Genomic DNA, 18,296 nt, shown 5'->3' on the forward strand with positions numbered 1-18,296 from the left:
AAATAATAATAGAAAAAAGTATGGCAACAGCATAAGTGGTGAGTGGGTCTGTGCGTGGTGGTGAGTATGTGTGTGTGTGTGTGTGTAAGATGGTCAGTGTATGTGTGATAGGCTATAGATTTAAACAGGGATGAAAAGTGACTTTTAGCAGGAATACATAAATAGTTATGGTAATATACTAATGGTAATATATACAGTGCATTCGGAAAGTATTCAGACTCCTTGACTTTTACACATTTTGCTACGTTACAGCCATATTCTAAAATTCATAAAACAAACATTCTACACACAATACCGCATAATGACAAAGTGAAAACATGTTTGTAGACATTTTTGCAAATGTGTATAAAAATAAATAAAAATAAAAACGTATTTACATAAGTATTCAGACCCTTTGCTATGAGACTTGAAATTGAACTTAGGTGAATCCTGTTTCCATTGATCGTCCTTGAGATGTTTCTACAACTTGATTGGAGTTCCCACAATTGTATTATAACTATATAATTAAAATAATTATTCTATTTCCATGATTCCAACAGTTAACCCAAGTGTTTTGTTCTCAATCGCAAGTCAAATCACAATTACAACATTTGGTTTAAAATATGGCCTCGATGTTTTGCAAATATTGTGCAGCCCAACATGGCAGTGGGGAAATTATCTCAAAGGAGTGCAGGAAATGCAGAACTTGATGAAAGTACTGACAATTATTTTTCATTGAAACCACAAAACATAAAATACCGTCAACATTTCAAAATAAATGTGATATGATATTTTGGCTATATTGCCCAGCCCTAATATGACTCATGATCATACAGTGCCTTCAGAAAGTATTCATACTCCTTGACTTATTCCACATTTTGTTGTGTTTTACAGCATGAATTCAAAATGGCTAAAACAAATGTATCACCCATCTACACACCCCATATTGACAAAGTGAAAACATTATTTTGAGCCAATTTGTTGAAAATGAAATACAGAAATATATCTAATTTACATAAGTATTCACAATACATGTTAGAATCATCGTTCACAGCGACTACAGCTTTGAGTCTTTCTGGGTAAGTCTATAAGAGCTTTGCACACCTGGATTGTACAATATTTGCACATTATTCTTAAAAAAAATGTTCAAGCTCTGTCAAGTTGGTTGTTGATCATTGCAACATAGCCATTTTCCAGTCATGCCATTAATTTTCAAGTCAATTTAAGTCAAAACTGTAACTAGGCCACTCAGGAACAATCAATGTCGTCTTGGTAAGCAAGTGCAGTGTATATTTGGCCTTGTGTTTTAGGTTATTGTCCTGCTGAAGGTTGAATTTGTCTCCCAGTGTCTTTTGGAAAGCAGACTGAACCAGGTTTTCCTCTAGGATTTTGCTTGTGCTTTGCTCTATTCTGTTTATTTTCATCCTAAAAAAACTCCCTAGTCCTTGCCGATGACAAGAATACCCATAACGTGATGCACCCACCACCATGCTTAACAATATGAAGAGTGGTACTCAGTGATGTGTTGAGTTGGATTTGCCCAAAACATAGCACATTTTATATTCTGGACATAAAGTTTCTTTGCCACATTTTTGGCGGTTTTACTTTAGTGCCTTATTGCAAACAGGATGCATGTTTTGGAATATTTGTATTCTGTACAGGCATCCTTCTTTTCACTCTGCCATTTAGGTTAGTACAGCTTCTACCCCCCCATAAGACTCCTGAACAGCTAATCAAATGCCCCCCCACCCCACACCCCCTCTTTTAAGCTGCTGCTACTCTCTGTTTATTATCTATCCATAGTCACTTGAATTCTACCTACATGTACATATTACCTCGACTAACCTGTGCCCCCGCATATTGACTCTGTATCGGTACCCCCTGTATATAGCCTCGCTACTGTTATTTTACTGCTGCTCTCAGGTTAATTATTTTTTACTTATCTATTTTTCACTTAACACTTATTTTTCTTATAACTGCATTGTTGGTTAAGGGCTTGTAAGTAAGCATTTCACTGTAAGGTCTTCACCTGTTGTATTCTGTGCATTTGATTTATTGTGGAGTAAGTACAATGTTGTTGATCCATCTTCAGTTTTCGCTTATCACAGACATTAAACTCTGTAACTGTTTTAATGTCAATATTGTCCTCATTGTGAAATCCCTGAGCGGTTTCCTTCCTCCCCTGCAACTGAGTTAGGAAGGACACCTGTATCTTTGTAGTGACTTGGTGTATTGATACACTATCCAAAGTGTAATTAATAACTTCACCATGCTTAAAGGGATAATTATTGTCTACTTTTTGTTTTTGTTTTTACCAATCTACCAATAGGTGCCCTTCTTTGCGAGGCATTGGGGAAAAAAAGTAAAGCTAAATGCCAAAAGAATCACAAAATAGCAAAGTCGAGTCGGAGCACGCAAAGACGGCAGACATACAGTACGGTGCCATCTCTTCTTCCCTTCTTCCCTGTCTTCCCTGTGGCTCAGTTGGTAGAGCATGGTGTTTGCAACGCCAGCATGGTTGTGGGTTTGATTTCCACGGGGGGCCAGTACAAAAAAAAATTCATGACTATAAGCAACTATAAGTTGCTCTGGATAAGAGCGTCTGCTAAATGATTAAAATGTAAATGTAAATCTCTCTTAATGTGTATCAGATGTTAGGGTTATTTATACAATAGATAGATGCATTGTAGCGGTTGGTCATACAGAGGCTTTAAAGTAGTGATGGCATTTGAGTTCCTTCCGTAGTGAAGGTATATGGGCATATTTACATTTCAGGTGTTTTTCACAAGTCCTGTTGAGAGAATAAAGTATAATATGAACAGAACACACAAACATGGCCACTACATACACTTCATTCAGCAAAAAAGAAATTATCCGAACCACCTCATCAAGACGGCTCAAAAGAGATGGCAATAAGGAGAAGAGAAAAAGTTGAGGCTTTGAAAAATGAAAATCCTGTACTTACTGTAGGAATTTAATTATATAATGTCTTCTCTTCATGTCACTCTGCCCTACTTACTCCACTGTGGCTCCCTGAGTAGGCGAAAGGCTGATAAGCTTGCCTTGTCTTATTTCACCAAAGGTATGCGGTTTATAATGAATGTGATTTCAGACAAAGGGGGCTCAGCCCTTTGCTCTTCTGTTTCTTTTTTTCCCCTTCTCATCCACTACTGCCATGAATTTCATTAGCCTCATGCCGCCTCATGCAGTTACTGACTTTTCTGAAAAGACAGAATTTTCCAAACACCTACGGTAGTTTGATTTTGGCAAGGCGATGCATCTGTTGCGAGGCTGAATAGGACCTAGTGTGCCATCTTAATGCCCTTTTGATTAAGGATGTGCCATTCTCCCATCTGTAGAGCTTTACCACAGTTCTTTCTGTATCGAAGTTTGGCTAGATCAACCCAGTCAACCCACACAACCATTTCACGCAGCCACACATTTTCTCCAACTCTGCTTGGTTGCTTTATGATTCATTAGTATTTTTTTTATTAACGACTGTCCTTTTTTCAGAACTGTTTATTTTTAGTGTTCGACTTCAATCCAACACAAAATAATGTATTGCAAAGTAATTTGTCACAGAAAGCACAACAAAACGCTTAGGCGTGGTGCGTGTGTCGTATGTGAGATTTGATTAGTCTCTTTTGTGTTCCCCGACTGGTGGTTAGAGGGCAATCAATAGCTGATTATCATCAGGATTAGGCCAGATGCAATAGTTTGCGTGCGGTGTGAATAACAAACATTTGGTTGATTTTCCAGACAAACCCTTGCATGCAATATAATAATCACAAGCAGTAGGCCTAAACAAGATGCTCCTACTGTGGCAGTGTTATACAGATAGGGAAGGACATCTAATTGTGGGAAGTGATGCATGGAAAGCAAGGACTTTGCCACCCAGGAGGGCCAAGAAAAATAGGCTACCTGCTTACATTTGGATTATGCCTTCTATTAAGGGTATGCTTAATCCTAAAATATAACGTTTGTTAGTTTTGTGGCCTAGGATGATTTAGCAGTGTACTGCTGCATGGGTTTGTATCCCACTGCTATTTCAGCACACTCTCTCCTCTATTTTTCCTCTGTATCTATCCTATCCAATCAAAAAAACAACAACATGTTTGTCAGTTTTGATACATAAAAAGTGGTCTGAAGTCAAACTGTCCATGTTCCATGCAATATCTGTTGTGCGTCCGGCTGTAGGTCTACAGTGCATTCGGAAAGCTGCACAGCTATTTTCAGGTCTCTCGAGATGTTGGATCGTTGCCCTGTTGGTAGGTGAACCTTTGCCCCGGTCTGAGGTCCTAAGCACTCTAGAGCAGGTTCTTGTCAAGGATCTTTCTGTACTTTTCTCCATTCATCTTTCCCTTGATCCTAATTAGTCTTCCAGTCCCTGCCGCTGAAAAACATCCCACAGTATTGTGCTGCCACCACCATGCTTCACCGTAGGGATGGTGCCAGGTTTCCTCCAGACATGACATTTGACATTCAGGCCAAAGAGTTCAATCTTGGTTTCATCAGACCAGAGAATGTAGTTTCTCATGGTCTGAGAGTCTTTTAGGTGCCTTTGGGCAAACTCCAAGCGGGCTGTCATGTGCCATTTACTGAGAAGTGGTTTCCTACCATAAAGTTCTGATTGGTGGAGTGCTGCAGAGATGGTTGTCCTTCTGGAAGGTTCTCCCATCTCCACAGAGGAACTCTGGTGCTCTGTCAGACTGACCATCAGGTTTATGGTAACCTCCCTGAACATGGCCCTCCCCCGATTGCTCAGTTTGGCCGGGCGGCCAGCTCTAGGAAGAGTCGTGGTGGTTCCAAACTTCTTACATTTTTGAGAATGATGGAGGCCACTGTGTTCTTGGGGACCATCAATGCTGCAGACATGTTTTGGTACCCTTCCCCAGATCTGTGCCTCGACACAATCCTGTCTCAGAGCTCTACGGACAATTCCTTCGACATCATAGCTTGGTTTTTGCTCAGACATGCACTGTTAACTGTGGAACCTTATATAGACAGGTGTGTGCCTTTCCAAATCATGTCCAATCAATTGAATTTACCACAGGTGGACTCCAATCAAATCAAATGTATTTATATAGCCCTTCTTACATCAGCTGATATCTCAAAGTGTTGTACAGAAACCCAGCCTAAAACCCCAAACAGCAAGCAATGTAGGTGTAGAAGCACGGTGGCTAGGAAAAACTCCCTAGAAAGGCCAAAACCTAGGAAGAAACCTAGAAAGGAACCAGGCTATGAGGGGTGGCCAGTCCTCTTCTGGCTGTGCCGGGTGGAGATTATAACAGAACATGGCCAAGATGTTCAAATGTTCATAAATGATCAGCATGGTCAAATAATAATAATCACAGTAGTTGTTGAGGGTGCAACAAGTCAGCACCTCAAGAGTAAATGTCAGTTGGCTTTTCATAGCCGATCATTGAGAGTATCTCTACCACTCCTGCTGTCTCTAGAGAGTTGAAAACAGCAGGTCTGGGACAGGTAGCACGTCCGGTGAACAGGTCAGGGTTCCATAGCCGCAGGCAGAACAGTTGAAACTGGAGCAGCAGCACGGCCAGGTGGACTGGGGACAGCAAGGAGTCATCATGCCAGGTAGTCTTGAGGCATGGTCCTAGGGCTCAGATTCTCAGAGAGAGAGAAAGAAAGAAAGATAATTAGAGAGAGCACACTTAAATTCACACAGGACACCGGATAAGACAGGAGAAATACTCCAGATATAACAGACTGACCCTAGCCCCCCGACACAAACTACTGCAGCATAAATACTGGAGGCTGAGACAGGAGGGGTCAGGAGACACTGTGGCCCCATCCGAAGATGGGGCTACAATCAAGTTGTAGAAACATTTCAAGGATGATCAATGGAAACAGGATGCACCTGAACTCAATTTCGAGTCTCTTAGCAAAGGGTCTGAATACTTATGTAAATAAGGTATTTCTGTGTTTAATTTTTAATAAATTTGTTTTTGCTTTGTCATTATGGGCTATTGTGTGTAGATTGATGAGGAAAAACATTTTTTTTTATCAATTTTAGAATAAGGCTGTAACGTAACAAAATGTAGAAAAAGTCAAGGGGTCTGAATACTTTCCGAAATCACTGTATGTGCTCCTGACAAACTTTGTTTTTGGGGTGAACTAGGCCCATATTATTTTTACTACTTTGTGTCCCAAAAGGGTGTTACAAATGTGTGCTTGTAATGTGAGAAGAGTTACCCACACACATCCCAGTGAAAACGCTGCATAAATGCAATCCATTATTGTCCCCTTCTTTCTATAGGGTTCAGCCTCATCTGAAGAAGTGTTTCGAAGGCATCAACGACGTGGTGTTCACAGACGTGCTGGACATTACCCACATGAAGAGCAGCGAGGGAGAGGTGGTGGAGCTCCTAGATATAATCTCCACCTCCAAGGCCCGCGGCCAGGTGGAGAAATGGCTCCTTGAGCTAGAGATGGGTATGATCAGCTCCCTGCATAAGGTACAGTTACAGTACTTATAGCAACTCAATTGATTTTCTAACAACAGATCAAATATCTAAGGTCTGCTTAAAAATATGATTTATTAGCTAAATTGGATATCTGACCCTGGACCAGTATTTTGAGAGATAATGTACAGTGTCATCAACACCCACAATACACTGGACCATGGACTGGCTAGGCAATCAGTTGGACTAGATAGAATCTACGGAGACAGAATTTTCTTAAGCCGCCAGAAATTATTAGAAATAAAAAGTACTTGGGGAATTACTCTAACTATTTAGGCCTGCTAAGGATTCAGCTTTATGTGAATACAGTAGATTTTGGTGCAAATTATTTGAAGATACTTATTTTACAAAAACAATTTTCTCCCAATTTTTTTGTAAAAAGAAAATAAGGTGAGAAAGATTTTTCACAACTCAGTGGCCTTGTGGTCTTGTGGTTAGTGTCCGCCCTGAGATTGGAAGGTTGGGAGTTCAATCCCAGGCTGAGTCATACCAAAGATTGTAAAAAATAGGACCCGATGCGTCTCTTCTTGGCACTCAGCATTAAGGAGATAGATTGGGGGTAAGGCCTGTGATAGGATCCTCTCCTGAGGTTGTACTTGGACATCACATTTGCCTCACACTACAGAAACGGGATATACAGTGGGGGAAAAAAGTATTTGATCCCCTGCTGATTTTGTACGTTTGCCCACTGATAAAGAAAGGATCAGTCGATAATTTTAATGGTAGGTTTATTTGAACAGTGAGAGACAGAATAACAACAAAAATATCCAGAAAAACGCATTTCAAAAATGTTATAAATTGATTTGCATTTTAATGAGGGAAATAAGTATTTGACCCCCTCTCAATCAGAAAGATTTCTGGCTCCCAGGTGTCTTTTATACAGGTAACGAGCTGAGATTAGGAGCAGACTCTTAAAGGGAGTGCTCCTAACCGCAGCTTGTTACCTGTAAAAAAGACACCTGTCCACAGAAGCAATCAATCAATCAGATTCCAAACTCTCCACCATGACCAAGACCAAAGAGCTCTCCAAGGATGTCAGGGACAAGATTGTAGACCTACACAAGGCTGGAATGGGCTACAAGACCATCGCCAAGCAGCTTGGTGAGAAGGTGACAACAGATGGTGCAATTATTCGCAAATGGAAGAAACACAAAATAACTGTCAATATCCCTCGGCCTGGGGCTCCATGCAAGATCTCACCTCGTGGGGTTGCAATGATCATGAGAACGGTGAGGAATCAGCCCAGAACTACACGGGAGGATCTTGTCAATGATCTCAAGGCAGCTGGGACCATAGTCACCAAGAAAACAATTGGTAACACACTACGCCGTGAAGGACTGAAATCCTGCAACGCCCGCAAGGTCCCCCTGCTCAAGAATACATATACATGCCCGTCTGAAGTTTGCCAATGAACATCTGAATGATTCAGAGGACAACTGGTGAAAGTGTTGTGGTCAGATGAGACCAAAATGGAGCTCTTTGGCATCAACTCGCCGTGTTTGGAGGAGGAGGAACGCTGCCTATGACCCCAAGAACACCATCTCCACCGTCAAACATGGAGGTGGAAACATTATGCTTTGGGGGTCTTTTTCTGCTAAGGGGACAGGACAACTTCACCGCATCAAAGGGACGATGGACGGGGCCATGTACCGTCAAATCTTGGGTGAGAACATCCTTCCCTCAGCCAGGGCATTTAAAATGGGTCGTGGATGAGTATTCCAGCATGACAATGACCCAAAACACACGGCCAAGGCAACAAAGGAGTGGCTCAAGAAGAAGCACATTAAGGTCCTGGAGTGGCCTAGCCAGTCTCCAGACCTTAATCCCATTGCAAATCTGTGGAGGGAGCTGAAGATCTGCAAAGAGGAGAGGGACAAAATCTATCCTGAGATGTGTGCAAACCTGGTGGCAAACTACAAGAAATGTCTGACCTTTGTGATTGCCAACAAGGGTTTTGCCACCAAGTACTAAGTCATGTTTTGCAGAGGGGTCAAATACTTATTTCCCTATTTAAAATGCAAATCATTTTATAACATTTTTGACATGAGTTTTTCTGGATTTTTTTGTTGTTATTCTGTCTCTCACTGTTCAAATAAACCTACCATTAAAATTATAGACTGATAATTTCTTTGTAAGTGGGCAAACGTACAAAATCAGCAGGGGATCAAATACTTTTTTCCCCCACTGTAGGCTTCTTACTTAGGCCATACAAACCTAATTTACTCTTTAACGGATTACATTTTTGGAAAAGTGAGGCAAGCGAGAGAATACAAATGAAACACAATTTTTTTTAAATACAATTTTTATACCGAAAAATACTAAACAACCTTAGTACAACATCTAATGGACCTTACCAACAGATTTTAACCTTTTGGTATATTAGTATTGTAATGACAGTCACAGGGACCACAGTTGAGTCCTAGTCAGCGCACCCCCCTAATTAACTACATTGGTGTCAGAAGTTGGATAGCACCATTGAATGTCTGTCCCGGGTGAGTTTTAGGCACAGTTCATTTTTCAGATGCATAGTTCTGCCAAATTGTATAATTGATGTGCTAACGGAAATATATACATAGCAGTCTACTAAAGTATTCAGACATATTCTTACTATAACAAACTGCTTCCGCTTCTATTCAGCTTGAATTCTACATTTAACACATCCCCCGCTACCATACAAATCTTTTTAGACAGCTGAAGCAAGCACACATATTTTAAGGAAACGTACCATTTCTAGTTTAGTCATGTTTATCTTAACTTAGAGGTGTTTACTTTGCAGGCAGACTAGCATCTTTTGAGTTGCAATGTCCCATAAATGTAATGCCTATATCAACTTGAAGTATCTACAAAACAAGTTTTGCAGCCACATAATCCAAAAGGAAGGCTTCAGCTAATATTTTTTTCTAAAATTACGGCGATTCATAAATTATTATTTTGATTCATATCATTTGATTCACTGTGAATGACCCAAATCCCAGATACTAGAATGGCAAAGTGAATCGTTTGTTTCATCGAAATAATTATTGTTTAAAAGAATCGATTCATATGAATTGTTAAAATGTATTTATTTTATTTTTGAGAAATGTTATGCAAGGCATCCATTAAACAGAAAATCTAGTGGTTAGAGCATTGGACTAGTAACCAAAAGGTTGCAAGATCAAATCCCCGAGATGACAAGGTAAAACTCTGTCGTTCTGCCCCTGAACAAGGCAGTAAACCCACTGTTCCTAGGCCGTCATTGAAAATAAGAATTTGTTCTTAACTGACTTGCCTGGTAAAATAAAAAATTAAATACACATTCTCTCCTAATTACAACATTGTTTTGATAATTATTTTCAAATCCAATGGTTGTGTGCCCCAGGTGATTGGGGAGGCCATTGAGGCATACCCCAAGGACCTGAGGATCAACTGGGTGCGTACCTGGCCCGGCCAGACGGTGCTGTGTGTTTCCCAGGTGTACTGGACCAAAGACATTCACGCGGCCATCGTCTCAGGGCAGAAGGTACAAGGCCAAACTACATTGGAAAGAGTTTACCTTATATTATATCATATAATATCAACAGATGAAAACTAGCCAGCTGGCTTAATCTGGCACATCTTATTGATGTGCATTATCACTGTCAAATAAATATGCAAATATAGGCTGCTGTCATGCTGCAGAACAGATTAAGTGCTATCTCACATCTAACTGAGGAAGAACCACTTGATGAGCACTGGACCATGTTAAGAAAAACCTGGTGTGTGTGCACGTGTGTGTGTGCACGTGTGTGTGTGCACGTGAGTGTGTGCACGTGAGTGTGTATAAAAGCCTGCACATGTTACTGAAAGTGCATGGGTGTCTTTGCATACCACCCTATGATTGACGTATATTTCCCTGTCAAACCAGTGATGTCTCCCTTTTGTTTTGCAGGCCCTGGATGCCTACCTGCAGCAGAACAACAGTCAGATCGATGACATTGTGATGCTGGTGCGCGGGAAGCTGTCCAAGCAGAACCGGGTCACCCTGGGTGCTCTGGTGGTACAGGACGTCCACGCCCGAGATGTGCTAGCCACACTGGTCCAGAAAGGCATCAGGGACGAGACTGACTTTGAGTGGCTCAGTCAGCTACGCTACTACTGGGTGGTAAGTGTATGCGTGTGTGTGCATGTGGGTTTTTTGGGTGTGTATGTGTGCATGCATGCATGTTTTGTTTGTGTCTATGTATTTTACCTTTGTCTCCATTAAGTGCTAATTGACCAGGTTTGCGTTGACTTGACCTCTATATATACAGGAGGACCGTCTCCAGACTAAGATGATCAATGCTGGCCTTGCTTATGGTTATGAGTATCTGGGGAACACACCACGCCTGGTCATCACTCCACTTACTGACCGCTGCTACAGGTAAGGACCACTAATACTCACCACACTCATTGGCAAGTCAGGACCCTCAACATGCTGATGTGCTGCGACTGTAATGCAATGCCCTCAAATCAGACCTAAGTTCAAATACTATATGAAATCTTTCAAGCGACTTGGTCTAGAATGATTAGAGTGCCAAGTAGGTGGGGTTTGCACTCCTTGTGACTATTCTATTGGTTCCATTGTGCCAGGAAAGCACAATCATGCATATATATATATAAAGTTTTTGAAATGATTTCAAATAGCATTTGAACACAGGTCTGCCGCTTCTCCTACAGAACACTGTTTGGGGCCCTGCACTTACACTTGGGAGGGGCCCCTGAGGGCCCCGCAGGTACAGGGAAGACGGAGACCACCAAGGATCTGGCCAAGGCTGTGGCCAAGCAATGTGTTGTCTTCAACTGCTCCGACGGCTTGGATTACATCGCCTTGGGCAAGTTCTTCAAGGTGGGCATATCCCTCTAGCGTGGTAAAACCTGACTAAACCTGAGTGAACCAGACACTCACCATTGATAAGTAAAGTGAAACAATGGTGTGTGCAGCGTTCAGTCTTGTTTATCCAGGCTAAGATCCCTCACACCCACTCTTACTATTGGGCGCAGCTTCTAGTTGGCATGGCTCTATTGGTGAATGGCCTATGCTCATCAATAACGTTTTTCAATTATGATAAACAAAAAATGTTCCAGTTTTGAAATGTTGTATTGTAGAACAGCTGATTAGAGGGGTCATTCAGATCAAAAATATGAGATGCACAGCTGATACCGTTTCCATGGTAAGAGTGACACTTTTTGGAATGATGTGATGAAACTTTGAAACAAAGTTGCCACTTGTTGTAGCAAGTGTTATAGCAAACCAGTATCATGAAATACATGCACCACAAACAAGGCACATGTGTATCAGCTAGCTAGCTGCTTGGCTAAATACAGAACATCAGCACACTGTTCTTTGATTGGCTAAACTTTTGATATGTTGCATCTTGGAAACTCCAGCAGCTGACATGAGACGTTCTGAAACTACATCGTTTAGGTCAAGCAAACTTCATAAAACCATCTTGTCTCGGCTGTTAGATCTGTACCGGGCTTTATAGGCATTCCGTGAGGCAGTTATTTACTCAAATATGATAACAGTTTATAATAACTGCTTAACAGAATTGTAAACTTTTTTTTTACCCAAAAGAGGACCACCATGGCATGGCCCCCAATGCAGGTCATTGCGATTCTGGCCACTTGTATAAGAGCTTAGATGATTTTTAAGAGGGTCCTTTGGGTTATTCCTCTTTAATTTAATTCAAGTTTTAACTCATCCTTTACTCAACACTTCTCTGCCCACACGAAAATGGACTGACAAATTCTTAATATCCACACTTGACACATTGTTCTAACAACACTGCTGGAGCCATGCAGTACAATACAGATATTGTGTTTTGGGTGGCATGCACATTGAGACTTTTAGCCTTGAGTTAAAGATTTTCATCCAAAAAAGTTGAATGTCCCTTTTTGGGGAAATATTTAACTGATAGCTAACATTCCTAAGGTTGAGTGCTCTCCTGTTGTCCATGATGGGTACTAAGACATAGGCTACTACTGAACCTCCTAAAGAACTTGTGTGGTAGTATGATGGATATCACAACGAAGCCTTGGCAACCGCAAGTGGTCCAAGTTACACTCTGTGTATGTGTCTGTTTCAGCTGTTTCAATTTGAAGCTGGTGGACAAAACAGAAAGCAAAAGACTCAAACACTAAACTTAAGGAGGGAAGGGGGGACAGTTTGAATTCAGGCTGTGGTGTTGCAAATTGCCTAGTTTCCACAAGGACGCTTCAGTTTACATATAGCTCCTTTAAATGACAAATTACAAGGTATTTATATGAGGGGACTTAATTTGTGCTCCATTCAAAGTGCAAATATGTACGTTTGTGATGCCAATGCTGTGGGCTCTAGAAAAAAACATATTTAGTTTTATCTGCATTCAGTACCCGTTTAAGTTTAATAAGTGAGTTTTGAATGACATTTAAAAGCAGTTTGTTGATCAGCACAGTGTCATCAGCATAAAAGTATACAGTTCTTCACTAAGGAATCAATATTGTTAATAATCAATGTGAGTAGTACTGGCCCTAGAATAGACCCCTGAGGTACTCCTTTTGTGACCTTGAGGAATCATGTCAGCAACTATACATTGAGATCTATCAGTTAGGTAATTATTGAACCAGTTGCAGGCATTTTGATCAAGTCCGACAGAGGACAACCTAGGCAACAACAGTGAATGATCCAAAGTATCAAAGGCTTTAGATCTTTAAACGTTGCTTTTTATCTAGAGAGCATACAATAACATTGACTAAGGGATGCAGCTGAGATGGTACTATGTCCCTGTCTAAATCCTGATTGGCATGTGTTTAGTATACATTTCCTAGATGTGCATAAATGAGTTTCTACAAAAATAATGTAATTTTACTTACTAATTTCAAATGCAATTCTCTATTTGAGGTGTATGTGCATTCTTCTCTTGTCATATCTCTTGTTGCTTGGCAGGGTTTGCTGTCCTGTGGAGCCTGGGCCTGCTTCGACGAGTTCAACCGCATTGACCTGGAGGTTCTATCAGTGGTAGCCCAGCAGATTCTCACCATACAGAGAGGTGTGTGTTAGAGGGTCCCAAAGTGTCTGTGTGAGAGAAATTCCCCATAATTTACACATTATCACACCATACAGAGAGCTGTGTGAGACATCATAATACACATTCTCACACCATACATAGAGGTGTTTAGGTGTATAGTTCAACTGTTAGTACTACTAACTATAGCGCATTTGGCCACATGTTCTTACTTGTCACTAGAATGGTCAGTCAATGGCACTGGTCAAATGTGGTCCCGGTCTCTGTCATATAATAATAATGATTTATGCCATTTAGCAGGCACTTTTATCCAAAGTGACTTGCAGTCAAGCGTGCGTACATTACAATCCATTACATTACAATACATACATTTTCTCACTCAGGTATTACTTCCCATGCTGAAATGCTGCTGTTTGAGGGGACGGAGCTAAAACTAAACCCCTCCTGTGCTGTGTTCATCACCATGAACCCAGGATACGCCGGTCGCTCTGAACTGCCAGACAACCTAAAGGTACCCATGCTAAATGTATTAGTATTATTATCTGAGATCACATTAGCACAAGTCTCAGTGACTGTACCCAAGAGCCATCTGGTTGTACGGGATCACATGATGGCACACATGACATAGGTTACGTCCCAAATGGCACCCTATTCCCTACATAGTGTACTACTTTTGACCTGAGCCCATAGGGTTGTAATGCACCATGTACGGAGTAAGGTATCATTTGGGAAGCAGGCACAATTTTGGTGGGTTGTTTCCTTTCTCTAGGCTCTCTTCAGGACGGTGGCCATGATGGTCCCGGACTACGCCATGATATCTGAGATTGTGCTCTACTCTTGTGGGTTTGTGACTGCCCGGCCACTGTCGGTGAAGATCGTAGCTACCTACAGGCTGTGCTCAGAACAGCTGTCCATGCAGCACCACTACGACTACGGCATGAGGGCCGTCAAGTCTGTGCTGACCGCCGCCGGGAACCTGAAGGTACCTGTCACAAGTCCCCACAATGTCATCACATTGACTCTTTGCCCATGTCATTCAGGTCCCTATAGTGTACCCACAATAAGTGTTTACCTCTGTCCTCTAAGTTCCCACAATGTTCACCTCTACGGCAGTGTTTCTTAATCCTGTTCCTGTGAACCCAAAGGACTACACAACTGCTTCCACTAATCAACTCATCATTAAACCTTTGATAAGTGGAATCAGGTGTGTAGTGCTAGGGCAAAAACAAAAATGTGCATACCTACACACCCCACAATGTCCCCACACTTTGCTCCTTTCCTCTCACTTTCACGATTGTGATGTTTTTTTTATATTGCTAGATCAATTGGACAAAAGGGGACATTATTAATAACACTTGTTGTTGGTAATGGGACAATTTGTCCTCTCAAACCAGGTTGTCATTGTCTGAAGTTGAATATGAAGTTGAACATTACTCTTTGCAGCCACATTAGATTGAAATAGTCTCTTTTGACATTGTGATGACAGTGAGAAATTGGGGCATTCGTTCCTAACACGCAATGATATAGCAGAGTACAATGAAGACAGAACCTGGAAGATTGACTTCCAAAGATAAAGATCTGAACCCAGAACCTGGTTCCCCATATAAATAGAACATATGCTTTCCCAGGCTCTAAGTGTTGTTTTCGGAGCGCCGCAATGCATTCATGTAATCTTTACATCAATTTCAGCACTGCCGCCTCCAGGACTTTACCCTGTCGCCTCTTTCAAAATTACTTTTGGAAAATAGTGGCGTGCATTTAGCCCCTAAGCTAAAGCGGCAAATACCACTGAAGGCTCCCTCGTCTGAAAGAGAGCGCGTGTCAGTGCACACAAGGCTCCTGAATGATGCCTTTCCCCACAAGGCCCAAATTTGTCTCCCTCTCATTATGTATCTACCTCTTCACACCATTATCTCTCTCTCTCTCGTGTCAGCTGAAGTATCCTGATGAAAACGAAGACATCCTGTTGCTTAGGTCCATCATTGACGTCAATCTGCCCAAGTTCCTGGCTCATGATCTACCGCTCTTTGGGGTGAGATAGTTTGCAATGCCACTTCCTGACAATATAAACTCAACAAAAAAAGAAACATCCTCTCACTAATCAACTGCGTTTCTTTTCAGCAAACTTAACATGTGTAAATATTTGTATGAACATAAGATGCAACAACTCAGACATAAACTGAACAAGTTCCACAGACATGTGACTAACAGAAATTGAATGTGTCCCTGAACAAAGGGGGGGGTTAAAATCAAAAGCAACAGTCAGTATCTGGTGTGGCCACCAGCTGCATTAAGTACTGCAGTGCATCTCATCCTCATGGACTGCACCAGATTTGCCAGTTCTTGCTGTGATATGTTACCCCACCCCTATACGTATGCATCTTCCCAGGGCATCACCTCTGATCTGTTCCCCGGGGTCAAACTCCCCAAACCAGACTATCGTCTCCTGCTGGAGGCCATCAAAGAGAACAGCGATAAGATGAACCTGCAGGTGACAGACTTCTTCGCAGAGAAGATCCTGCAGATCTTTGAGATGATGATCGTGCGCCACGGCTTTATGCTGGTGGGGGAGCCCTTTGGTGGGAAGACGTGCGCCTACCGGGTGCTGGCAGCAGCCCTACAAGACATCTGTGAGAAGGTAACTTTCACTTCTTACATACAGATGCCATATCTTCTTTTGATCATCCTGCTGCTGCAGGATTATTTTCCTGCTGTGTGAAACTGGATCAAATTAAGATATGGCACTTTAGTTCAATTCTGTGTCTAAAACCCCTTTAAAGGCCCACGAGCGGAAATTCATTTTTTTCATTCACTTTTTTTCAGCTGAAAAATGATGCCAATAGCTTACCTATGATGTTGCACAATGATTTAAGTCAATAAGTTATCTTCTTAGTCAAAGTATGATATATTTGGGCTTGAAGTGGGAAAGCCGAACTGGTAACTTCAATATTTTCTGTGTTAATTGCATGTGTTTCCTCTATGAGATGACGTGCTAATACTTTTTAGTCTACATTTCTTTTCAGGGCTGGGATTCATTTGAATGTTACCATCCACCAGCATGACATTGTTTATTAATCAGAAACACCTGAAAAGTTCTTCCTCTCTGCGAGTCGCGACTGAGCTGAACCAAACAGCTTTTCGCCGTAGCCTACATGGCCGTCTGAGCCATGGTGCATAGGGGGTTTAAACTTACATTTTCAACCATTCCATTGGTCTTACGGAAACATGTACACCCACCCGCGGCACTGGGCCATGCAATACAAACTCTTCTTCACTGCACGCTCCACTGGTTTGATTGATGCAGCTATAGTAGATCCACAAGTGTCTATCCTATAATAAAAAGCCACCCGCAAAAGAAAAATAAACTTCTTTATCTATTTTGTAGTGCCGTAACATTTGTATTGGTGTTTAGTTTTGTTACATATAATTTGCGGCGTGCATCATGAGCAAGGTAATTTTAGCCTATCCCTATATTTTCACTTCCTCAACCATGGCATCAGCACGGGCTGCCTTGGCTTGCTATACCGCAGCCAAATAGCGTGCCAGCACCCTACTAATGGTTGCACCGTGTTGTAGAAGAACGCGTCTCTAGTCCGAACCATTCAATAGGCTATCCATATTACCGGAGCTTCATCTATTCTTTCTATGGCGGATTCGCGGCCGCATTTTATGGAAGATGCCAAAACTTGAGATAACAATAGATTTTAAAGACAAAGTTTTCCCTATGTTTTCCCTATACTGATGACAGATCATGAACCAGCCATAGCCTAGACAGCTGGCTAATCCTTTGAATAAAAATAGGAACAACAGGTAACATTAGCTAGCTAGATGAGGTTAGCATGTTAGCTAGATACACTGACAGCTGTCAGCACTTTACTTGTTGTTATTTATTCACTCCACGTGGAAATCTCCAGAACGTTCCCACCCCCAATTCGTGGACATGTATTAGCAGCCTGCATCATTTTTCAGGGTTGAAATAGTGGCGGCATTGCCCTCTGGTGGGGGCGTTTAAACCCCTCTTGTTCATTTTCAAAGAAATAGAAGGTATAGATATCAAATGTGACACTTCAGTGCCATGGTTGACTGGCTGGTGAACAAATTGCTGTTTAGGATGGGTTGGATTGAATTTTCCAAGGCAGTTCATTTAATATTTTCTTAGGGCTGAATCTTGACTTGAGATGTGCTCGTAAAGCAACCCTCGTACTTAATCTCCAATTGACATCCATGCATGCGTTTGTGGAAGTCCATGTTAGCTGAACTTAAGTGTCCAATCACTTTAGCTGCCATAGTAAAAAGAGAACCATGTTTTCTAAATCAGAATCACCTTTATTCGTGAAGTACATTTACACATACTCAGAATTTTACTTGGTGATATGGTGCTGCTAGTGATGGACTACACTTAGAGACATAATACAGACAGAGGAGTTTAAACAAAGTTATAAACCATATACAACAAGGAAGAAATTAGCATAGAGCTATAAGAGAATGAGCAGTGGATATACAGTTGTGGCCAAAAGTTTTGAGAATGACACAAATATACATTTTCACAAAGTCTGCTGCCTCAGTTTGCATGATGGCAATTTGCATATGCTGCAGAATGTTATGAAGAGTGATCAGATGAATTGCAATTAATTGCAAAGTCCCTCTTTGCCATGCAAATATACTGAATCCCCAAAAAACATTTCCACTGCATTTCAGCCCTGCCACAAAAGGACCAGCTGACATCATCTCAGTGATTCTCTCGTTAACACAGGTGTGAGTGTTGACGAGGACAAGGCTGGAGATCACTCTGTCATGCTGATTGAGTTCGAATAACAGACTGGAAGCTTCAAAA

The 18,296-nt window shown here is 41.5% G+C and overlaps 1 protein-coding gene across 2 annotated transcripts in view; it reads left to right on the top strand.

Annotated features, from left to right (window-relative positions):
- dnah7 (dynein, axonemal, heavy chain 7) overlaps window positions 1–18,296 on the top strand; it is a 279,868-nt gene that overhangs the window by 79,761 nt on the left and 181,811 nt on the right. For both annotated transcript variants that reach the window (XM_082968848.1, XM_045707381.2), the window contains exons 21-30: window positions 6,257–6,455; window positions 9,820–9,960; window positions 10,369–10,581; window positions 10,730–10,839; window positions 11,136–11,304; window positions 13,384–13,486; window positions 13,846–13,973; window positions 14,232–14,444; window positions 15,396–15,494; window positions 15,852–16,100. In XM_082968848.1, the coding sequence (XP_082824974.1) occupies window positions 6,257–6,455; window positions 9,820–9,960; window positions 10,369–10,581; window positions 10,730–10,839; window positions 11,136–11,304; window positions 13,384–13,486; window positions 13,846–13,973; window positions 14,232–14,444; window positions 15,396–15,494; window positions 15,852–16,100 (1,624 nt within the window). The remainder of the gene's footprint in view (window positions 1–6,256; window positions 6,456–9,819; window positions 9,961–10,368; window positions 10,582–10,729; window positions 10,840–11,135; window positions 11,305–13,383; window positions 13,487–13,845; window positions 13,974–14,231; window positions 14,445–15,395; window positions 15,495–15,851; window positions 16,101–18,296) is intronic.

This window comes from Salmo salar, chromosome 25 (genome assembly GCF_965601325.2).
Source record: "Salmo salar chromosome 25, fSalSal1, whole genome shotgun sequence".
In the NCBI taxonomy this organism is placed as follows: domain Eukaryota; kingdom Metazoa; phylum Chordata; class Actinopteri; order Salmoniformes; family Salmonidae; genus Salmo; species Salmo salar.